This window comes from Aethalodelphis obliquidens, unplaced genomic scaffold (genome assembly GCF_003676395.1).
Source record: "Aethalodelphis obliquidens isolate GAN/ISIS:26980383/991018 unplaced genomic scaffold, ASM367639v1 scaffold14, whole genome shotgun sequence".
Classification (NCBI taxonomy): Eukaryota; Metazoa; Chordata; class Mammalia; order Artiodactyla; family Delphinidae; genus Aethalodelphis; species Aethalodelphis obliquidens.
Window position 1 is genome coordinate 30751549 of NW_020837958.1, and position 25821 is coordinate 30777369.

Genomic DNA, 25821 nt, shown 5'->3' on the forward strand with positions numbered 1-25821 from the left:
AATCAGGACACAGTTAAAAAACGAATTCTATGGATAAATTTTAAACATTTTAAAGTAAAGAAATTTATGAAACTCATGACTTAAAATTACCAAACATTTGAAAAGGTACTCATATGAATAATTGTTAACATAGAAAGATGCATACTATATTTCATGAAAAAGCAGATTATAACTAGGTATTACGATTCACTTCATAAAAAATAAGTACGTATAAGAAAAGGTCTTGAAGGATATATACCAAAGTGGGTTTTTTTGGGTTTTGTTTTTAATTTTTTGGCTGCACCGCATGGCCTGTGGGATCTTAGTTCCCTGACGGGGCATTGAAACCACACCCGGTGCATTGGGAGCATGGAGTATTAACCACCAATCCTCCAAGGAAGTCCCTTACCAAAATGTTAACAGTAGTCAGTTAACTCTGGGTAGGAGGATGTAGATTTTCTTTGTAAATTACTATCTTCCAACTTTTCCAAACATGCAATTTTAAAAGTGTTTAAGGGACTATCTGAAGGGAATTTATAAAGAATTTCAAACCAGTATTATTTCAACTTAAATCATATATTTTAATACTTACAAGGAATGTCTCGATAACCATTTTCTAATGCACGAAAGTAGTTCATGAATTGTAGAGTAGGAATTTTAAATATCTCCAATAAGCCAGTGTCTTGAAATAGGGTATACATAACCTACATGTTAATGAAAAGAAAGTTCGCTTTAAAAATCGGAATTTCTATTTCTAGTTGAATATGTTTTTGTGATTTGCATTTGGGAAAGTTAACCATGTATATGCCTTTAACTTAAGTAATTTATTAAAAACTTCCCTATAGTGAATTCTTTCCGAAATATGAAAAAGGAAGATACTGCCCTAAAGCCCTTGAAAACCAAAGAATGATTATAATATCATGTCCCAGTTTTGAAATTTTTCCACTCTTCCCTTTAGCTTTTCATTCACAATTTATTGAAAGGCATATGAATTGTATTCTATTCTAGTCCTAGGTGTTAAAAGAAGTCAGAACAATATATTCATCACATTTCTGTCCCTAAAGAATTCAATGTGATAAATTGTGTGTCCTCCACATAATTTATCTTTATGTTCTCACATTTCATAAATAAGATGCTTTGGAGTTAATGAGAGTAGTATTTCAGGAAGGTTAATCTGATGCTGCTGTGTGGACCCACCAGGAAGAACTTTGAGTCTGGGAGGTAAAATGGAAATATTTTTCCATGGTTCTAGCATGAAATGGACCATTTGGCCTTGGGTAAAGCACAGGGAGGACCGGTGAAAACGACGAAGCATAAGTTTCAGTCCAAAGAACTAGATCACCTTTCATGTCCTTTTCAACCTCAAGATTTAATAAAAAGTAAATCTTTATTACTTCTTTAGTGTAAATTAAATCCCATTATTATGGGCAAATAAACTACTTTTCATATAAATATATATATAATTATGAAATACTTTATATACATAATAATATATTTGTTTACATATATATGGGTTTATATATCCAGGTTTCTCTTTTCAAATTTTCTACTGAAAATTTCATTTGTGAAAAAAAATAATTCAATGAACAATGTTGAACTTGTACCTAAACCAATATTATACATCTTTAGATTTTGCTTTTTATAAAGATTCAAGAAAAAAGTAACTTATAATAAAGCAGTAGGGGTTTGAAACAAACCTGACTGAGGATCCTTCCTGATTTCTCTCCCATGTTTTCTACAAGTTCAAAAATTTGAAAATTCCAGTTACTCATATTTTCTATTAATGAGTCATAATCTTCTATTAAAATCAGGTCCCGTGATGCTTCTTGTTCAATCTGTACATGTAGGGGGAAAAAAAAAAAAACCAAACCAACTTAACCTTACTTTTTATAAATATTGTTAAATCCATAGCTAAATGAGAACACTTATAAATAAACACTATAAAAATGGTCAATATTATTTTCTATAATGGTTATTCTCAAATATAAACTGTACTTCCTATTAATTCTCTTTGTAGAATGTTATCTTCAGACAAATATAAACATGTCTTCTAGGTATCAAAAGACTTATTGGTCTTTACACTACTTTTATAAATAAAACTACTATATTTCCAAAACACTACACAAATCTAAAATCCATTATTTTCATTTTGGAAGTTACAGGTATCAAAGGATAATAGACAGAAACTTAAACTGACATTTATTACTAGGATAACTTCCCAAAAGAAATGGATGGATTTTTTTTTCCTAAAAAGCTTAGATTTTGAACTTTAAGAACAAAAACAATATTAAGAACAAAAAAACCCCTACAATTATAAGTAGGTTATTTTCATTGTTTTTAATGACTATGCACATACTTTATTTTTTCATATTTTAACACATACAATGAAAAAAAATCAGCATAGAAAGTAATATATTGACTATACAACCAAATAAATGTGTCCATTTTAAAATGAACGCACTTAGTTATTCTAGGATGATGAGTTTAAAAGTAATTATTTTTAACCGAAGGTTTTCTTTCTTTTTTTTGTTTTTAATTGGGGTATAGTTGATTTACACTGTTGTGTTAGTTTCAGGTGTACAGCAAAGTGATTCAGTTATACATATACATATATCTATTCTTTTTCAGATTCTTTTCCCATATAGGTTATTACAGGATATTGAGTAGCATTTCCTGTGCTATATTGTAGGTCCTGGTTGTTTATTTTATATATAGTAGTATGTATATGTTAATCCCAAACTCCTCATTTATTTAAAGAAACTCTATTTTCAGGTGTTAATAGTGACTTTTCAGTAAAAAAATTTTTTAAATCATTATATTAAAAACCTTGTTCTGGGCAAAAATAATAAGCTTAGTACTAACTAATAATATATTTCACCTTTACATAATCATATTGAAAATTTATCTTTTACATTTGGTTGCTCTTCATTCTGTGCCTCTTCTTTTAGGTGATTATCACCTTCCCAAAGTAATTTTCTGCAGTCTCTGTTCTCTGTTTCCACTTCTTGTTGAGCTTCCGTAAGGTTGAATGATGCTTTTGAGAAAACGGTATTGTCTTCATCACCTTTCAAAAAGTATTTAAAGTAATAAACAAGAATAAAACATGTCCTATATGAACAGTTTTATAAGAAAAATTTGTAAAAAGTATTCAGATAAATCGAACCATACTGGCCTTCAATCTAAATTAATGACACAGTTAAGTTGTATCTTGCTGGACCAGTTGGCCCAGGTACCTTGTGCTCAGGCAATATTTCACCTGATATAGCTACTCATGGATGAAAGAGAGAGTGGAAATTCATTATAAAAGTGAGAAAATGTCAGTCCCTCTCAGTAGGAAATTTTTTTAAAACCAATTTCATGTAAACTACTTCTAATACCTGAAATTGTTTGAGTTTTGGATATGAAAATTCTAAACTCATAATTATGGATGAGATTAAGGCACATCTAAAAATTAGAACAATGTTATGAATTGTGAGTTATTTCTCTACCAATGTGATTAATAATACTCTTTTTCCCAAATTACATGGAAAAGGGAAGCAACATTGGTAGCTACATTTCATTCACTCATATGCAAAAGAATATTCATACTCATTCTATTTGTAATATGCTAACCAGGAAACTTTCCCCAAACACATCAACAGTAGAATAAACAAACTGTAGTGTATTCACACAATTGAACACTACAGAGCAAACAGAAGAAACTACAATCACATGCACCAATATGGATGATTTTTAAAAATACAATGTCAAGTGAAGGAAGCCAGACACAAAGGTATATACTCTGCAATTCTCTTTATGAAAAGTTCAAAAACATATCAAAATTGACACACATGAGTATTGAAAGACAGGATAAACATTATCTTTGGGGGAGATTCCTGGAAGTGGGGCATGAGAGGAGGTGCTGGTAATATTTTGTTTGTTGATCTGGGTGCTGACTACATATGTATATTAGATGTATGAAAATTCATCAAGCCACAGACCTAGGATTTATTTATTTTTCAATATGTAGGGATTTTTTAAAGTAAAAGTGTTTTTAAGAGTACTCATTCGAGTTGACTTTCAGAAGAACTAGGCTGGTTGGTTGGTTGATTGATTTATTTATTTCTGTTGAAGTCTATCTGATTTACAGTGCTGTGCCAATCTCTGCTGTACAGCAGAGTGACTCAGTTATACACATATAGATGTTCTTTCAGAAGAACTAGGTTTAAATCCTGATTTTTGTACTTAATAATGGCAAGCTTTTCCCCCTGTAGAATGTGGATAATAACACCTATTTTACTAGATGGTACACATAATAGTTGATCAATAACTGTCAGTCAAATCTGAACCTAACACACTGAATATACTAAAAAATCATTAACTGATCATGATCAGGAAGTATTACCCTTTGGAAAATATTACTTTTCAAATGTTTCCAAATGAACACACTTTAAGAAAATTAAAAAATTCAGATTATTCAACTGTTCTTGGTAAGTTAAGGCACTAACTACAATTATGTTCTAAAATAGCTGTCAATCCAAAACTTGTTGACATTTGAAGTACATGATTTACTTTTTAATGATCTAAATTCCTAATAACTATATCTTACAGATAATAAGAAAAACAGATGAAATAAATATAGCAATTTCTTCTCCAAAGATGTCCACAGTACTATCTCTTATCCCACATGCATTCTTTTGAAATGTATTCTTATTGCTCCATCAAGAGAGCATTTATTTCCCAACCCCCTGGAATCTGGACAGGCCACATGACTGCTCTGATTAACAGAATATGACAGAAATGACAACTTTGTCTGGTCTGGGTTGAGCCATTAACTGGACTGGCAGCTTTCATAGCCTCCTCTTTTGGCCTCCAGCCAAAATGTTGGAAGAAGACCAGAGAGAGGTCATATTTAAATGGACTGGTCAATAGCCAGCAGACACATGAGACATCTTGGAAACTCAGTCCAATCAATCCTTTGGATGACTGTCACCGTTGCCAATATCTGACTGCAATTACATGACAGCCCTCAAGTGAGAATCTCCCAGCTGAGACCAGTCAATGCAAAGAACTGTGAGAATTAATAATCTGTTGTGGTTTTTAAAAGGCTTTATTGAGTATAATTACATGCCATAAAACCCACTCAGAGTAAGTGTATAATTCCATAATTTTAGAAAATTTAGACTTCTGCAATATTCATGACAATCTAGTTTTTTTGTTTGTTTGTTTGTTTGGCCCAGAATTTTTATTATCATCATTATCTTCAAAACACCTGATTGCTTTGGTCTTTAGATTCAAAAAAGTCTTTTTTTATTAAAGTATAGTTGATTTACAATGTTGTGTTAATTTCTGCTGTACAGCAAAGTGATTCAGTTATACATATATATACATTATATTTTTATTTTTTTTTATTTTTTGGCCACGCTGTGCGGCATGCAGAACCTTAGTTCCCTGACCAGGGATCGAACCCGAGCCCCCTGCAGTGGAAGTGTGGAGTCTTAAGCACAGGACTGCCAGGGAAGTCCTACATTCTTTTTTAATATTCTTTTCCATCATGGTTTATCATAGGATATTGAATATAGTTCTCTGTGCTGCACAGTAGGACCTTGTTGTTTACCCATTCTATATATAATACTTTACTAACCCAAACCTCCCACCGCATGTCTCCCCCAAACCCCTCCCTCTTGGAACCACAAGTCTGCTCTCTATGCATGACAGTCTAGTTTTAGAACATTCTCATCACCTCAAAAAGTACCCTTATGCCTATTTACAGTTCATCCTTATTTTCACCCCAGGCAACTGCTATTCTGATTATTGTCTCTATAAATTTGCCTTTTCTAGAATTTCATATAAATAGAATCAAACAATATGTAATCTTTTTAGCTTAGTTTTTTTCACTTAGAATAATGTTTGGAAGTTTATCCACGTAGTATCATGCGTCAGCAGTTTGTTCTTCTTTTGTTAAACAGAATCCCTTTGTATGGATATACCACATGATATTTATTCATTTACAAGTTGATGGACATTTTGATCTTTTCCAGTTTAGCACTATCATGAATAATGATGTCATAAGCATTCATAATCCTGTCTTTGAGTGCTCATATGTTTTCTCTTGAGTAAATTCTTATCCATGTTACTGCTGGGTAATACGGTAAATTTATGTCTAACTTTTTTGTTTGTTTGTGTTTTGTTTTTTTTTTTTTTTGGCCGCACCACACTGCGTGTGGGATCTTAGTTCCCCAACCAGGGATCAAACCCACACCCCCCACAGTGGAAGCACAGAGTCTTAACCACCGGACCACCAGGGAAGTCTCCATGTCTACCTTTTAAAGAAACTGTCAAAATGTTTTCCCAAGTGGGTTTACCATTTTACAATCCCATCAGCAATGCACAAGTTCCAATTTCTCTTCATCCCTGCCAACACTTGGTATTGTCTGTCTTTTTGATTATAGCTATTCTGGTTTGAGTTTACTGGTATTTCACTGTAGTATTAATCTGCATTTCCCTAATGACTAATGATGTTAATAATTTTTTCATGTGTTTACTACCCATTCATTTATATCCTTCATATCCTCCACCAAAAGTCTTTCACCAAAATATCTAAAATCTTTTGCCTGTGTTTTAATTGAGTTGGTTGACTTACTATTGAGTTAAAGAGTTATATGTCATGGTTATAAGACCTTTATCAGATGTATAATTTGCAAATATTTTCTCCCAGTCTGTGGTTTGTCTTTGATTTTCTTATTGGTGTCTTTTGAAGTGGAAATAAGTTTTGAAATCAGGTAGTATCAGTCCTCCAAATTTGTTATTTTTCCAAATTGTTTTGGCTATTTTAGGCCATTTGTATTTCCATGTAAATTTTAACACCAATTTGTCAATTTCTACCAAAATAAGCCTACTGGAATTTGATCAGAATTGCAATGAATTTACAGATCAATTTGGAAGAATAGCCTGTTGACAGTACTGAGTTTCCCAATCTGTTTGCTATGCCTCTCAATTTATTTAGTTTCTTTAATTTTTCTTTAATTTTCTTTCTTTAGTTTTCTCAACAACGTTTTATAGATTTCAGTTTATAAATCTCCTAATTCTTTTGTTAAATTTATTTTAACTTTATTCTTTTTGATACTATTATGAATGGAACCATTTTCTAAATTTCAATTTTTGATGGTTCATTTCTGGTATAGAGAAATACAATTGATTTTGTACTTTGATCTTGTGACTTTGCTAAACTTGTTTATTGGTTCTAATAATTGTGCGTGTGTGTGTTTGTGTGTGTGTTTGAAATTTTCTACAAATGATCTGTGAATAAGGACAGTTTTATTTATTTCCACTCAGATATCTTTATTTTTTTATCTTTCTAGAAATTTTCCTGGCTAGAACCGCCAGTAAAATATTGAATACAAGTGCTGAAAGCAAAAATCCTTCTCTTATTCTTTTTTCTTTTTAACATCTTTATTGGAGTATAATTGCTTTACATTGTTGTGTTAGTTGCTGCTGTATAACAAAGTGAATCAGCTATACATATACATATATCCCCGTATCCCCTCCCTCTTGCTTCTCCCTCCTACCCTCCCTATCCCACCCCTCTAGGTGGTCACAAAGCACAGAGCTGATCTCCCTGTGCTATGCGGCTGCTTCCCACTAGCTATCTATTTTACATTTGGTAGTGTATATATGTCCATGCCACTCTCTCACTTTGTCTCAGCTTTCCCTTCCCCTTCCCCATGTCCTCAAGTCCATTCTCTACTCTGAGTCTTTATTCCTGTCCTGCCCCTAGGTTCTTCAGAACCATTTTTTTTTTTTTTTAGATTCCATATATATGTGTTAGCATACAGTATTTGTTTTTCTCTTTCTGACTTACTTCACTCTGTATGATAGACTCTAGTTCCATCCACCTCACTACAAATAACTCAATTTCATTTCTTTTTATGGCTGAGTAATATTCTATTGTATATATGTGCCACATATTCTTTATCCATTCATCTGTTGATGGACACTTAGGTTGCTTCCATGTCCTGGCTATTGTAAAAAAATTCAAAAAGAGTCATGTCCCTTCTCTTATTCTTTTTTTTTTTTTGCGGTACGCGGGCCCCTCACTGCTGTGGAGCACAGACTCCGGACACACAGCCTCAGCGGCCATGGCTCACAGGCCCAGCCACTCCGCTGCATGTGGGATCTTCACGGATCGGGGCACAAACCCATGTCCCCTGCATCAGCAGGCGGACTCTCAACCACTATGCCACCAGGGAAGCCCCCTTCTCTTATTCTTGATCTTAGGGGGAAAGCATCAATCTTCCTCTAGTAAGGATGATGTTAGCTCTGTGTTTGTTTCAAAGATGCCCTTTATCAGATTGAAGGACTTCTCTGATATTACTGGTTTGAGTGTTTTCATCATGAAAGAGTGTTGGATTTTGTCAAATGCTTTTTCTGCATCTAGATAGATTACCATGTGATTTTTCCCCCTCTTTAATGGGGTGTATTACATTGATTAATTTTCAAATGCTAAACCACCCTTGCATTCCTGGCATAAATACCAATCGGTCATGGTATGACATTTTATCTGTTGCTAGATTCAGTGTGCTAGTATTTTGTTAAGGATATTGGAAATGTTGGTCTATAGTTTTATTTTCTTGTGATGCCTTTGTCTGCTTATGGTATCAGAGTAATACTGGTCTCATTTATAGAATGAGTTGGGAAGTTTGCCCTCCTATTTTTTGGAAGTTTGTGAAGGCTTGGTCTTCTTTCTTGTTGTTGTTGTTTTGGTTTTTTTTTTGCGGTACGTGGGCCTCTCACTGTTGTGGTCTCTCCCGTTGCGGAGCACAGGCTCTGGACATGCAGGCTCAGCGGCCATGGCTCACGGGCCCAGCCGCTCCGCGGCATGTGGGATCTTCATGGACCGGGGCATGAACCCGTGTCCCCTGCATCGGCAGGTGGACTCTCAAACACTGCGCCACCAGGGAAGCCCCTCTTATTGTTTTTTAGTCCTTTAAAATGTAAAACCCCAAAACTATTAAATTGTACACTATAATAGGGTGAATTTTAAAGTATGTGAAGGGATTGATAGGCACCTGTAACCCCTGAAAGGGCCTATTTCTGGTTTACCTTTATTCTTAGGATGCAGTACTGCTGAGTTTACCAAGTTACTCCTACCACGGCAAACCTTCAATTCCAATCTTTGTCTCCCTAGTCCCATGAAGCTACCGAAGGGACTGCTCATTCTATCAGTCACTGGCCCCTCTGGAAGCAGCGAACACCCTTTTGGTAGCCCCAAACTTGAGACTCACTGTCTTGGATTTCTGTCCTCCTCCAGGTCTTATACTGGAAATTCTGAGGAGCTTGTTAGTTCTTCAGTGGCTTCAAGCAGATTTTTTTATTGTTAATAACTTGTAACTTTTCTAACTACCTTCAGAGGATATGATGGTCTGAGTTACCTAGTTAACTATTAGTGGACACTTGAGTCATCAATGTTTTAAAGTTATAAAACAACTATAACTTTATCACTAACAATATTTCTTGTTTGAGGGTATGTTTCAGAATAATATAATTAACTAAATTTTAAAACAACTCCTTTGTGTAATTATTTAAAAATGTATGCAGACGCTTTTGAGCTAAGATTATGCAATTTAAATTTCGAGGTTAATATAGTTAATCTCACTATTTATGAACCCTAGCCGTAACATAAGACTATATTCATTCGTACAGCACATTTTTACTCTTCAAAATACTTTCACCATCTATTATTTACAATTTGCTAATAACTCCTCTGTGAAGTAAGAGATTATAATCTTCATTTTAAAGATGGATAGACTAAAAAACTCATTCATTTATTCATTTTAAAAAACAACGTAAGAAATTGTTCTTAAATTTAAACACACATGACTTTTGCAGTCTCACCTGACTTTTCCCTGTGGCAGTCTGTACCAGCCTCTGGTTCAGATGCTGAAGCATATTTCAATATTTGATGTCCACAGCTTATAAAATAAAACAGATAAATATATGTATATGATAAGTGAGGCAAAATTTTTTTACCTAAATACAATCAGAAAATCTGGTTATTTTTTAACTGCAAGATCCCAACTGCAAAATATCCTAATATTCCAATCTCTCTATAAACTTAACAGGCTTTATCCTAGAAAGCACCTGTGTCCCTATGAAGGAAATAACATATTTTGGAAGTAACACTGAGATCTGAGGTAAACACTTATTACCATCAAAGCAGAAATAAGAACAAACACCATATGAACTGGGTACTGTAAATAGGTACTAAATTAGTACATACTAAAATAATTCTCATACATTTACTGATATCTTATGATGGATAAAATACCACTATATTTCACTTCAGATGGAGATCATTTAGCTGGGAAATGAATAATGGCACTGAAATGAAAAAAAATTGTTTAGAATAAAAACTGCTAGATGAAGAAGAGGATGTAGTATTCATTAATCATCTAGTTATAATACAGAACAAGAAAACTGGTAATACTTTATTAAAATAACCTATATTTTGAAACAAATAGTAAACACTTGGGAAACTTACCTGTTACATAAATTGCTATCAGAATTTCTAAGTTGCTGATAAAAATCTGGTGAATTGGGTGCATTGCTCAGAGATCTGTGTAAAATAACACTTGGCTTAGTAAGAAAATCAGCAGTGTCAGGAAATTCTATAGGCGATCGGTTAGTTGGAGAGCCAGCAGACATTGGTCCATGACTGGGAGAATTCAGGCCGGGTAAAGTACCTAGAAAATTGAAAGAGAAGAAAGAGATATGTATGTATGTATGTACTGATATGTATGTGTTTATTGTCCGTGTTTGGGTGTTTATAAAGAGCATTTTCCTTCTTTAAAGAAAGCAAAGTATTTACAGTCAAATGATTAACTAGATTTCTACACGGAGCTATCTTCAACACCTTCTACGAATTCAGGCAGAATATAGACCATATTTGTCATCATCGATGACTGTGGAATAAACACCCTGTGGCAGGATGGCACATAGTAGGTAAATACTAAAAGTATAACTAAAATGTACATAATGTGTGGCACAAATTTTCCTAATTCATATTGGTCTTTACCTTTAACATTTTGTGTCCCTACCAGCTTGATTATCCACATGAACAAAAGCATCTTTACCAAATTTTATTGAATATTTTTCAGTACAATACAATTCATTTTTATTGAAGAACGAAAGTTCTTGATAGCATTAAGCAAATTAAGCATATGATAAAATTATATTAACACAACAGCAGATCCCTTAAAAAATCCACATCTTTCCAGCTCATTCATTCATTCAACAAGTATTTGAGAGCCTATTATATGCTGGAAAATGTGCAGTGTTTCACAATGGAGAAAAAGATGCCATCCCTACAACTCAATGAACCTAAAGTCTAGTGGAAAATACAAACAAGTGCTAAGTGTTAAAATAAGGGGAAAAAAAGAGTGCTTCAGAAATACATCCCTAAATCCTATTGATTTACTCAAGAGCCTTTGCTGGGGGCCTTGAACTAAGGGTATATCTGGACAGGTGTAGGTGGATTTAAAACTTTATTTTGAAATAAAGATCCAAGTAAAGTGTGCATCAGAGAGGAAAGCAAATAACAGTTGTTAAGGTATTATGGTATTTTCAGACATAGTTACAGATGTGTGTGATGGTTAATTTTATGTGTCAACTTGGCTAGGTTATCATGCCCAGTTGTTTGGTCAAATTCCAGTCTAGATATTGCTGTGAAGGTATTTTTCAGATGTGATTAACATTGAAATCTGTAGACTGAATAAAGCATATTGCCCTTTATAATGTGGACTGGCCTCATCCAATTTGTTGAAGGCCTTAAGAGAAAAGACTGAAGTCCTCCAAAGAGGAAGGAATTTTCCCTCCAGACTGCCTTCAGAGTCAAAACTGCAACATCGACTCCTGCTAGAATTTCCAGCCTGGCAGCCTGCCCTAAAAATTCTGGACCTGACAGCCCTCTCTATCTGGCGAGCCAATCCCCATCAGTCAATCAATCAATCAATCACTCCCCACCCCATGTATATGTATGTAAGTATATATGTATGTATGTAGGTATATACACATGCACGAACATCCTATTAGTTCTATTTGTCTGGAAAACCCTGACTAATACAATGTGTTACTCTATTTAATCTTCATAATAGCCCTGTGAGTTAAGTAGCATTTTCATTTTACATGTGCAGGGCTGCCAACTGCTGTTCTATCAAACTGATTTGTTTAGAGGCTCCTATAATTTCATATAATGTTGGGGCTGAAAAAGATTTTATAAATAATCGGTCAAACACTTTAAAGTTTCAGAAGAGGAAACCGAGGACTAGAAAGGAGAAGTATCTTTCTTGTCAAAATAATAACAGTTAGTTACTAACTGGAGACTGAAGGCCCAATTTTCAGCATTCTTTTTTCTATTATAATACTGAGTGTCCGAAACCCTGACAAACAGGCTGAGAAGAATAAAGGATAGCCTAATTTTAGGGTAGAAATTTCATATAACATAGAAAAGCTTCGCGGAGAAGACAAAATGGTAAAGAAAATCCCAGCAACCCTTATAAAATACTTTCTACAATACAGATTCATCGTTTTTGTTATAAACCTTTTAAATTGTGAAATATAACACACATATAGAAAAGTTATAACAGGAATGCTCACCACTCAAGCTAAAACATAAAACATGGCCAGAGGTCAGAAACCCATGTCCAATATCTAATTCCCCTCCCTCTCATTAAAGGAAAGCATTACTTCGACTTTTATGGTAGTGTTTTTCTTGCCTCTCTTTATACCACATATGTTATCTCTTTACAGTTTAGTTTTGCCCTTTCTTTGAACTTTGTAAATTGAATCAGATAGTATAAATGCTTTCATGCCTTGCTCAACATTTTAAAAAGATGTTTCACATGTTCATTCATTTTGAATGACATATAAAATTGTATGTATGAATATAGCACAATTTTATTTCCCTGTTCAAGTACTGAACTGCCAAATTGTTTTCCAAAGTAGCTGTAGCATTTTACTTTCCAATCAGTGATGTATGAGTGTTCCTACCTCTGAACATTTTTCCAACACTTATACTGTCTTTAGAATTATAGACATCATAGTGGGTGTGAGGTCATGATTCCTTGTGGTTTTGATTTGCATTTCCCTAATGACTAGTGATGCTGAGTATCTTTTCACGTGGTTAGGGCCATTTGTATACCTTCTTTGGAGAAACACCTATTCAAATCTTTTGCCAATTTTTTAGTGAGGTCAGTTCTGTGTTTATCATTGAGTTTTAAGACATCTTTGTCTATTCTGAATACAAGTCCATTGTCAAATCGTAATTTGCAAATATTTTCTCCCATCCTGTGGACTGTCTTTTCACTTTCTTTAGGTGTCTGTTGAAGTAAATACAAATGATTTAATTTTAATGAATTCCTATTATCAATTTTTAAAAAATATTTATTTGGTTGCTCTGGGTCTTAGTTGCGGCAGGCGAGCTCCTTAGTTGCGGCTCACAGGCTCCTTAGTTGCAGCATGCGAACTCTTAGTTGCGGCTTGCATGTGGGATCTAGTTCCCTGACCAAGGATCGAACCCGGGTCCCCTGCATTGGGAGCATATAGTCTTATCCACTGTGCCACCAGGGAAGTCCCCCTCTATTATCAATTTGTTTCATTTATGGACTGTACTTTGGGTGTCTAAGAATATCCAAACTCAGAGATTTTCTCCTATGTTTTCTTCTACAAGTTTTATGGTTTCACTCTTATATTTGAGTGTACAAGCATTTAGAGTTAATTTTTGAGTATGATGACAGGTATGGTTCCAAATTCATTCTTTTTCATTTGTATATCTATCCAGTTGTCCCAACATCATTTGTTAAAAACACTATTTCTTCCCCTTTGAATTACCTTGGCACACTGGCTGAAAATCAATTGAGCATGTAAGGGTGTATTTCTGGACTCAGTTCTATACCACTGAGTTGGAATATCCTTATGCCAGTGTCACTGTCTTGATTGCCATAGCTTGGTAGTAAGTTTTAAAATTTACAAGTGTGAGTCCCCCAGTTTTCTTCTTCTTTTTTTTATTAAAGATTATTTTAGCTACTCTGGGTCCCTTGAATTTCTATATGAATTTTCAGATCAGCTTCTCAAATTTCTACAAAGAAGCCAGCTCAGATTTTGATAAGGATTTGTACTAAATTTAGAACAATTTAAGGAGTATTGCCATCTTAACAATATTAAGTCTTCTGGTCCACGAACATGGGATATTTTCCATATGGGTCTTCCTGTGACTTCCCTGGTTGGTCCAGTGGTTAAGACTCTGCGTGCCAATGCAGGGGGCATGGGTTTGATCCCTGGTCGGGGAACTAAGATCTCACATGCCATGCAGCGTAGGCAAAAATTAAAAAAAAAAAAAAAATCTGGGTCTTCTTTAATTTCAACATTTTATAGTTTTCAGTGTACAAGTCTTGCACTACTTTGTTAAATTTATTCCCAAGTATTTTTTAATAAATGTATTTATTTTATTTTTGGCTGCGTTGGGTCTTCGTTGCTGTGTGTGGGTTTTCTCTAGCTGCGGCGAGTGGGGGGCTACTCTTCATTGGGGCGGACGGGCTTCTCACTGCGGTGGCTTCTGTTGCAGAGCACGGGCTCTAGGCTCGTGGACTTCAGTAGTTGCAGCACACAGGCTCAGTAGTTGTGGCTCACAGGCTCTAGAGCACAGGCTCAGTAGTTGTGGCACACGGGCTCAGTTGCTCTGCGACATGTGGGATCTTCCTGGACCAGGGATTGAACCCGTGTCCCCTGCAATGGCAGGCAGATTCTTAACCACTGTGCCACCAGGGAAGTCCTGAAATTATTTTCTTAATTTCAGTTTTGCATTGTTCATTGCTAGTATATAGAAATACAATTGATTATCGATTATAGATCTTGTATTCTGCCACACTGATGAACTTGTTTATTGGTTGTAATAGGTTTAATGAATTTCTTAGGATTTATAAATGTATGATTATGTTGTCTGAAAATAGTTTTACATCTTCCTTTTATTCATTTTTACCTAAACTTCCCTGAGTAGAACCTCCAACCCAGTATTGAGTAGAAGTGGTAATTATTTTATAATTATTTAAATTATTTTATAATTTTTATAATTTCTAATTCTTTATATTCTTTCTGTGGTGAGACACTGTTGTCATACTGTCCTTACTTTAGATATGGTTTCCTCAAGTTCTTTAAACATATTTATGGTAGCAGATTTAAAGTCATTACTAAATCCCAAATCCAAGCCTCCTCAGGGAAATTTTGTTGGCTGTTTTTTTTTTGTTTGTTTGTTTTTGTTTTGTTTTTTTTTTTTGCGGTTCGCGGGCCTCTCACTGTTGTGGCCTCTCCCGTTGCGGAGCACAGGCTCCGGACGCGCAGGCTCAGCGGCCATGGCTCACGGGCCCAGCCGCTCCGCGGCATGTGGGATCTTCCCAGACCGGGGCACGAACCCGTGTCCCCTGCATCGGCAGGCGGACTCTCAGCCACTGCGCCACCAGGGAAGCCCTGTTGGCTGTTTTTCATTGTCTACCTGGCGAAAAATTTCTTGTTTCTTTGCATGCTTCATGGTTTTTTTGTTGAAAACTGGACATTTTAGATAATATGTTGTAACAATTCTAATATCAGATCTCTCCCACCCTCAAGGTTTACGCTGCTGGTTTTTTGTTTGTTCGTTTTTTGTTTCTGATTATTCATTGAGTGATTTCCTGGACTCATTATGTAGATTTTGTTTTCTCTGAGGTGTGTAGCCACTGAGTTCTCTGCTGCCTTTTTTCCCTTTTCTCCTTGATTTACGCTTGCTTTCTTAGAAGCCATTCTTGTGTCAGTGTAATTTAGATGAGACAGAAGATTACTTTAAATGTCTTGCCTCTATGTCATCTGTAGATGAGAGTCTGTTTGAAAAGATACAACTTCAAACTTCCAGGCAGTTTACAAGACAGCCTTAGCTTTTACTTCCTGCTTGTGCAGGACCTCAAGGTCAGCTACAGATGGAGTGACCAGGGCCTTCACCTTTCCCAGATCTTTCCTGGGCATGTGCACAGCCCTAATAAACATGTGCTCAGCCTAGTATATGTGGTGGGATAAGTGTCCAAATTCTTTTCTTGGATATCCAGTTGTTCTGGCCCCTTTTGTTAAAAAACAAAAAACAAAAAACTATCCTCTTCTGTTGCCAGAGCTTTCCACTTCCCCAGGGTCATCTAGTGTCCAGGATTTCCTTTTAAATTCCCAATCAGCTCTTGTTCGCCCCAGCTGAAATCACAGCCTTAGGCACTCACAATGTTGCCTGGCATAGGGTATAGGGGTTTTTTGTTTGTGTTTTTGGAGAGCTGAGCTCTGAGTTAAATGAAATATCCACAGCACCCTGGGAGTAGAAGTGTTTGCCAGGGGGCTTGAACAAAACGTTTACTGTACTATCAGCTTGTTGCTTTTAATGCAGTTTCTAAAGAGGTAAGACTCTAATGGCTGCAAAGCTAGTGGCTTTTAGCTGTAGTGTCACTGAGCTGGGCAGACAGAGGGTTTGGGAAGTGCCCCCAATTAAGCTGTTGCAGAACCCCACTGTCTCACCAAGGTTCAGTAGGTAGTTTCTCTTGTATAGATGACTTCTAGTTCTCTGGCTTTCGTTAACTTCCAGAATTCTGAAATGACTGAGTTTAGTTTTTTGCCCCTATTTTTGTTGTTTTAGCAGAAGAACAAGTTTACTGAGATCCTCTCTCTGCCATTCCGGAAGCTGATCGCTATATATGATTTTAATCCTTTGAAACTTGTTGAGACTTGTTTTATAGCTCAGCAAATGGTCTATTTTGATCAATCTTGTGTGTGTCCTTGGAAAAAATATGTATCTTGTAATGTCTGAGTGTGGTGTTTTATAGTCGATTAGGTCAAGTCAGTTAAATCATGTTGTCCTAATCTTCCATTTATCTATTACTAATATTTTGGTTTGCTTATTCTACTAGATAATGAGAGTGATGAGTTAAAATCTCCAAAATGAACACAGATTTGTCTTTCTCTCCCTTTAGTTCTGTCAATTTTTGGTTTGTGTATTTTATTTTAATTAATTTTTGGTTTCTGTATTTTATTTTAATTAATTAATTTTTGGTTTTGTGTTTTATACCCATGAGATCAGACCTGTGTCCTTATATTTAGTGTGCCTTTTGTAAAGAGCATGTACTTGAGTCTTGTGTTAATTGTCTGACAGTCTGTATCTATTAACTGGAGTGTATTTTCAACTTTTTTGTGGAAAACTGCACATTTCAGATAATATACTCCAGCAACTCTGGTCAGATCCCTGGCACCCCCAGCTCCCCACCAGCCACCCACGCTAGGTGTATATTTAATATAGTTTGCTTAATCCTCCATCTTGCTATTTCTTTTTTAGTTATTCTTTATGTTTCTGTTTCTTATTTCCTCTTTTCTTGTATTATTTTAGATTATTCAAGGTTTTTTTTTTTTTTAAATCATGCCATTTTACCTCCTATATTAGCTTCTTACTTATACTTTTTCTTTTATTCTTTTAATTATCACCCTGGATATTACAATGTGCATCTTTGAAGTATTAGTTTCTTTTAAATTAGAACTTTTTTAGTACTTTTCAATCACTGCCAGTACACTGTAAGTTTAAGTCCAATTTACCCCTTTCCCACCCTTTGTGCCACTGTTACCATATACTTGACTTCTTTATACACTATGCAGGCCACAAGGGAGTCATTGTTTTTAATGATCAGTATTCTCTTATGTACCCACACATTTAGGCTTACCAGTGCTTTTCATTCATTCCTGCAGATCCATGCTTCAATCTGGATCATTTTCCTCCTACCTAAGGAACTTCCTTTGCTGAATCTTAGCAGTGCAAGTTTACTAGCAATAAATTCTACCAGCTTTTGTTTGTATGAAAATAATGTTATTTCACCTTAAGTTTTAAAGGATATTTTCACTGGATAAAGAATTCCAGGTTGGCAAGTTTTGTTTTGCAATACTTTAAATATGCCAATCTATTGTCTTTGGTGACTGTAGTTAATAACACTGTATTGCATAATAATACTGTATTTCATACTTGAAAGTTGCTAAGAGAATAGATCTTAAAAGTTCTCATCACAAGAAAAAAAAATTTGTAACTATGTGTGGTGACAGATGTTGACTTATGGTGATCATTTCACAACATATACAAATATCAAATCATTTTCCTATATACCTAAAACTAATATAATGTTATGTCAATTCACCCCCCCCATAGATAGGTAATTGGATAAAAGTTCTATTAGAATGACTTATTATAGGATATAGGATATAGTCAGGGTTTTTTCCTACTCTCATATTAAGATTTTTTTTTTTCTCCCTCCACAATTATCATGCTACAAAAGAATGCTCTTTCTGGGGTTTTCCCTTGCTCTCTGTCTACAACTACCCAGGTCAAATAGTTCTATATTTTATCCCTGAATTACTAGTGCCTAACGAAGTGCCTGATACATAGTACTTGTTCAAAAATTAATAAATGAATGAGCAAACTCTTAATAGCCAACCCAAACTGCTTAGTTATGTTAACTTATAACACATGAAATGGTATTCAAAATTAGCTATAAATAGGTAATGACAAGGTTTGCACTACCATATACTTTGAGGCCTCCCATATTTAAGTCACAAAAATGGTTTCTTACCAGCTCTTCTTAGACCTATATGGTGGGTTAACGATACAGAAGATGACCTTTGCTTCGGGATTGTCAGTGGATTTGAACTAAAAGGTCCATTTAGATAGCATCCTTGACTAAAAGGGAAAGATAATAGGTTAAGATTTTTAAAAACATGAGAAATTCCTTTTTTCCTTATGGTCTTCAATTCAATTAGCAAATATCTGCTTATACATTTAGTTTAGACATCTATCTAGTGCCTAAGGAGTAAAGCAGCAGCCAGCAAACTTTTACTGTAAAGAACCACGTAGTAAACACTTTGAGCTTTGCAGGCCATAAGGTCTCTGCAATTACTCAACTCTGCCAACTGCAGTATAAAAACAGCCATAAACAATAATAAACAAATGAGTATTGTTTCAATATAATTTTATTGACAAAAACAGGTATGGGCCACATTAGGTCCACAGGCTATAATTTGCTGAACCCTGGCTTCAAGCAGGTTATAAATATCACCTGGAGGGCTTCTTACTACACAGATTTCTAGTCCCATCCCCAAGATTTCCGATTCAAAAGGTCTGTGAAGAAGGTCTCCCCTTCTTCACAGATATTGATTACCCACTGACGCAATCATATCCTGGAACTGAAATGTTTATTACAGGTTTTAGGGTTCTTATGAAGAAATTACATACAGGTGAGCAGTCACAGTATACCAACTGATACATAAAAGGCATTTTAAGATTATATATTTTAAAGCTTTTGGCCCAATGCCATACATATAGCACTTCCTTTCTTAGTCACTAGCCTGTTTTCTTCTGTTAGTCAATTCCTGATTGGGCACTTTGCTACAGGATCAAGGACAAATCTAGATTCTCTATTTTCCACTCAATATTTTGTTAGTATAGGCTGAGTTCTCAAGATTTTCCCTAACTCCTTCATCTTTTTTGTACTTCCACACCCCCTTACTCAAGGAAAATCTATTTTTCAGCATCAGATATATCTGATGCTATCTTTGTATGTGTTTTTCCACCTGTAAAATTAGAGATTTAGAATAAAGGACTTCTAAGAGAACATCTAGCCTTTAGATTCTATAACATCTTTTGCTCAATAGTAATAATAGTTTGTTGGCAATGTTACAAAAAGAGGCAATATGTAAATAATACCACTCAATAAACTCATCTCCCTACCAATGCTCAAACATTCTTTGTATTTGAATATTCATTGCCTACCTACGGAGTGGGAGAGATGGGGAAAGAAGAGTGACAATACCACCCAGGGCAATATTCAAATAGAACAATCTGTGTACTCTACCAACATCTACTTCCTGATTAATATTCAAAACAAAGACAGGGTTTTCTCCTTCAGAGAAGAGACCCGAAGCACTGCTCCATAGTCTTCTACCTTAATCCAGGGGGCCTAATCATTGAAACAGCTGTTTAGAATTGAGAGGTCAAATGACAGGTTTTCAGCTCAGTTCCAGAATCATTAATTCCCTGCCTATAACCAGATAAATATATACCGCAATGAGATTACATAAAAAATACTGAAGAGTGTATAACTGATTCACTTTGCTATAAAGCAGAAACTAACACACCATTGTAAAGCAATTATACTCCAATAAAGATGTTAAAAAAAAAATACTGAAGAAAGCAGAGGGCAAGATAGGCTAGGAGTCCCAGTGATTATTAATAGTTGGTAGGAAGGTGATTAAAGTCAGACTTCGGAATCGGTCTTCAAATCCAAGTGCACAAGCATTACAAGAGATGTCAAATGTTATGGTCACAGAGTTAAGTCATATGTTAAGAGTTGATTTCTAAGACAATCAATCAATGCAAATTACCTTGACAAGTTTTGTATCACCTCATTTATTATTTTTTTTTAGGTAGCTGTAAAACTTTCTGGCTCCAACATCCAGATTTGCAGAGCCATTATCTTAAAAACTGAGTGGGATGACACCATTAGCCCTCTTGAATCTCTGCAGTTCAAATAGGTTCCAGGCATTGGTATAAATCTCTAATAAATTATGAGACACATAATTGAGAAGCTGGTTCCCAAGTACATTATTTAGAAGACATACTATTGCCAGGCAACAAGTTATTAGATTTAATTACAGAGCACTTACGGCTATGAACGATGAATCAGAATAGGTTAAAGGCAAGCCTCTTTAGTGTAGGGGTACCTATAGTTGATGGCCCTCAGAGTTTTGGTATGCAATTTGCCTACATTTCCCAGGGAAAGTCTGTTCAAAGGAAATGAGCTGTGAGTTCTGAATACATTGTTTGTCCACGGGGAGGGTCTGGGTCCCAGCAGGCATTCCATGCATAGCAGTTTAGCCATTCTTTTAACCCTAGGTACTAACACTGTACTTGGGTAATTCAATTGTCAGCTAACCCAGAAAAGCATTCTTCAACTCTTCCTGGAATTTCCTGACCAGTAAAACTTCATCCTAGGTCTGAAACTTAAGCAGATGGCAGTATCAACTGTCATATGGACACCATACCCCTGCAGGATACTTGTTAAGCAGCTGTTTATCTTCAAAGACCCATTTTAATGTAATCCCAAACTCTTTACAGTAGTCAAGCAGGTCTCAGAAGGGTTGTAATGACTAATGCAAGGCAGAAAATGAAAATTGCCATAAAAGAGCAAAGAAAAGGTGTTAAAGAGATTCAGAGGCGAAACAGATTACTTTTACTTGGAGAACAAGGGAGGGGGATGTCAGCGTGTTATTCTTAAACTGTGACATCTGAGCTCAATCTTTAAAGACATACAGAAATAGGGGTCAGAGGGTCTCTTCTAGGTAGAGGGAATAACTAAAAAGGGGCACAACTGTGCACAAACAGAGGGAATATCAAACAGTTAAGCTTGACTGGATTTTCAGATAAATAAAGGTGATACCGGAGAGGTATTTTGGTGTTATAAAGTAATGGCCTTCTTAATTAATTAAAATCTCAAGTCCTCTAAGAGGTGAACAGTGGTAAACTCTTTTTTTTTAATTAATTAATTAATTTATGGCTGCATTGGGTCTTTGTTGCTGCATGCAGGCTCTCTCTAGGGGCCACTCTTCATTGCGGTGCATGGGCTTCTTATTGCAGTGGCTTCTCTTGTTGCAAAGCACGGGCTCTAGGCGCGTGGGCTTCAGTAGTTGTGGCATGCGGGCTCAGTAGTTGTGGCATGCAGGCCCTAGAGTGCAGGCTCAGTAGTTGTGGTGCACGGGCTTAGTTGCTCCACGGCATGTGGGATGTTCCCAGACCAGGGCTCAAACCCGTGTCCCCTGCATCAGCAGGCAGATTCTCAACCACTGCGCCACCAGGGAAGCCTCAGCAGTGGTAAACTCTTAAGAGTAGGTAATACAGTGGCCGTTCAAGTAGGACTAATTCTTCTTCCTTGTGGTTTTCCTCCTTTGGAGTCCTCTCATCATACCTAACATAAGGTTTATAATACTTCACTTTTTTTCTCCAGGCAAAGCATAAAGGAAACCAAACTTAAGTCCTATATTACGCTTTACACAAATGAGGCAGCTGAAAAATATAATTCAGCTTAATTTTCAAAGGGACTGAAACTAAAAACAAAATTATGAGAAAACTTCAAGGAAGAGTCTGACACAAGTTACATGCCTGTTACTTTCACGTAGAGAGCTCTCCAAATCATTTTTCTACTCTTATTCTTTGCAAGACTGCTCATCTCTGTTTGCTTAATTTTTCCAAGTAAGGGTGCAACTTTGTCATGAGGGAGTAACAGAATTTTAAATCTCAGGCTAGGAATTTGGGCAGTATTCTATGGGTGTTGATAAATGTCCAAAAACTTAATGATTAGTAAAAACTGTATAATCAAAGTTTTGTTTACGGAAGATTTCTGGTGGAAGGGTGGAAGATGGATTGGGTAGTGAAGGATATTAGAAATGGAAGGATAATTCAATAGCCCACGTAAAGAATAATGAAAGCATGAAATAGTGTAGGCAAAGTGATAAAGGAAAAAAAGGAATAGAGAGGAAAAGAGGTTTAGAGATAGACTTGACAACTGTTATCTATAGAGTAAGGTAACAGGATGTATAGATAACACCAAGTTTTCTAGGTAAATCAATTTTGTAAGCAACCACAAAACTAGAGGACTGCAGCACTGTGCCAGGAAATGAGGACAGAATAATAGTAACAGAGGGAAAAGCAGCTGGAGGGATGAGAAATTTGGTTTCAGACATAGTTTCAGGGAGCAAGAGGTTCAATATTTAAATCATGCTGAAATCATAGGGTGATTTAAAATCATAGTCAGAGAAGCTATGATCAGAATCCAGAGCTACATTCGTATCAAAACTAGGACATGTGATCTCCATTCTGGAGTACTCTAATAAATTCAAAATGAATGCCTCATGATTACAGAGTTACAAGCCTATTTGTTTTGTGCTACTAAAGCGTAAATGTTCCCAAACCAAATGTCACCATACATTAATGATCTATAGCTATGATGTCTAATATGCCTGCCATTTATGTCTGTATGATAGTTGCATATGGCTCTTTGTATTTTAATTAATTAAAATCAAATCAAATTTAAATTAAGTTCCTTAGTCATACTAGACACATTTCAAGCTCTCAATAGCCACACGTAGCTAGGGACTACCAAATTGCATGTACAGCTATCAAAAATTCCAGTCATCACAGAAATTTCTATTGGATGGCACTGATCTAGAGACTTAAATTTCAAAAGGAAGAGTGGTTGTAAATGCTTCATATATTCCCCTTTACCCTACGTTCAAAGTATACTTAGAAATTTATTACTGAGAAGCTCCAGCTTCTGCACACTAGAAAGATTACTTCTAACCTCATCTCTTTAAAGTAGATGTTTCCTAATATGGCCAATTACTGTATTCTTCAAAGTTCTAAATCTTTTATGAGGCATATGATTTTGTTTTAATGAGTGTTAAGTAAATATATGGAATCTGCCTATACTTACCTTTAACTCTGAGATATGTTCGTATAAAGATTAGTTTTCCTTGGACCATGTTTCTATTTTATTATCAATCGTGTGAGGCAGGAGTATAAAAATAACCTTAACTCAGTGCATCAAACGTTTCTTTTGTCTTAAATGCATTGCTGTTATATCAATGTGATGGAAAGATGAAAAAACAGAATCATTTTCATCATTCTTTCTTAAACTCAAAAGTATTCTCAAGATATTTCCCAGGGTTAAGAAATACCTGTCATATTTTCAGTTCCTAACGTCATTCACTTCGTCATATCCTGCTTCCGTTAACAAAACAACAACAACGACAGCAACAAAAACCATTATCCTGTTTAGGCTCTGGGCTAGCTTTGGACCAAAGCTCATTTTCCTCTGATATTCTCTTCATACTTGAATCCATTCCTATTTTATAAATCATTTCACTCAATTTTTCTTTCATAAAAATGGAGTTCATCTACTTGAATGTACTGTATAAGATTCAAATTAATAAACCACACAAGCATCTGGAAAATTACAATGATCTGACCATATTTCATATATAAAATGTTCATATAAAGTTTAACAGATAAATAGCTCTGGTCCAACACTGCCACCTACTGTTTCAAATGTGTAACTACACAGGTCAAGTTAAAGTATCAACACAACACATGCTCAGTCCTAACAAAGTGGTTTAACAGGAAATTTACACTGGTTCCAATTTTATCAACATGGTTAGATAATTGACTAAATAGAAGCTTATAACTCACACAAGATATCAATATCTTTCCTGGCCTTTAAAAGGCAAAGTATTGAATCCTTTGTTATCAGAGTAAGTGGATATATATACATTCAGAAGATCTCAGCTCCTGCAATCTCCCAGCCTCACTCACTTGGTTGCAGTTACTGACACCTCTCCTTTGTAGGATTAGCACTGTTTAGTTCCAAGTAAATACTCAACAGAATATACAATATATTAGTAGTTTTAGTTCCCCAGCAGGAAGAGGGCTTAAAAGTGTCCTGTTACCTTACATCTCACGTCTGAGGTAACATCTGCGGTGAACCTTGGGGATGCTCCTCCTTTCACAAGTCAGAAACTGTTGACCAACCTCTGAATACTACGCAGGGGCCTGGTGACTGCCCCTAATATGGCCACCTCTACCGTGGGTTTCCCAGTACTGCATCCTAAATTGATCCTTGTTTCCTTAAACTGCCTCCCTGATTCATGTTCTTAAGGCTCCGGCATGCTTTGTACCCAACTTACCCATCTGGGGGGAAAGGAGATTACCTTCTTTTTAAGAATCAGTTTCTCTATCAGGCCACGTTACAAACAAAGCCATCCTATACTAAAATACTTCCAGTGTTCCTTTATGCTTTTAGAACTATTTCAAACTTCATTCACAGAAAGAAAGTTGATGTATTAGATTCAGGTTTCTTGAAAAGGCTCTGGGGATTTTACCTTAAAATGCCAAATTCTTGGTGAGCCCTTTTGCCATTATTGCGTTCCCACCTTGGAGAAGTCTGGTCGATAGGTGGCAGACCTGAGGTTCCCGAGCTCCTTCTCAGCTGTGGGGTTGATAAACTATTCCTACTGTTTAGCCCCTGTTGGATAATTTAACAATGATTAAAATCGTTATCCTTCAATATGCCGTAAAAGATGGTCCATGGAAATATCAATACAAAGTACAGCTGACCCTTGAACCACTCGGGGGTTAGGGGCACTGATCCTCTGTGTAGTCGAATAATCTGGGTGTCATAAATAACATACAAGTGGGCCTTCCCTATGCAGGCTTCCTCCATATCCGGATTCCGCATCCGCGGATCCAACCAACTGCAGATGGTGTAGAACTGTAGTATTTACTATTGAAAAAGATACGGGTCTGAGTGGACCCACACAGTGCAAACCCATGTCATTTAAGGATCAACCATACATTTTTAGCATGTATAGGAGAAACAAAATATTTTATTCTGAAAATCTGTCAATTTTACTCCAAACATAACATTCTATATTGTTCTATTTATCTTCCTCCAACTAAAAAATGATTTCTGAACTCCCTATAGTTTAACCAAATTTTTTTTCTTTTGTACATTTTATTCCTAGTTTTATGAGAAATATGCAACTGACAATTTTAAAAGTAGATATGAAAGATTTACCCTGAAAAAAGACTTCAGAGGGCAAGCTTAGGATCAGGAGTGATCCCTATTTCCTAATATATTTTCAGTACAATGCTAATGTACATAGATAGAGGTTAAACTGCAGAATTCTGAGCTACCTTTTGAATTAATGACAATTAAATTCAGA

The 25821-nt window shown here is 35.7% G+C and overlaps 1 protein-coding gene across 2 annotated transcripts in view; it reads right to left on the minus strand.

Annotated features, from left to right (window-relative positions):
* Positions 1–25821, minus strand: part of PDE3B (phosphodiesterase 3B) — a 178338-nt gene that overhangs the window by 33421 nt on the left and 119096 nt on the right. For both annotated transcript variants that reach the window (XM_027115300.1, XM_027115299.1), the window contains exons 4-10: positions 24979–25121; positions 18624–18730; positions 10499–10700; positions 9853–9929; positions 2892–3043; positions 1677–1814; positions 572–683 (exon numbers count right to left, since the gene is read on the minus strand). In XM_027115300.1, coding sequence (XP_026971101.1) covers positions 572–683; positions 1677–1814; positions 2892–3043; positions 9853–9929; positions 10499–10700; positions 18624–18730; positions 24979–25121 — 931 coding nt within the window. The remainder of the gene's footprint in view (positions 1–571; positions 684–1676; positions 1815–2891; positions 3044–9852; positions 9930–10498; positions 10701–18623; positions 18731–24978; positions 25122–25821) is intronic.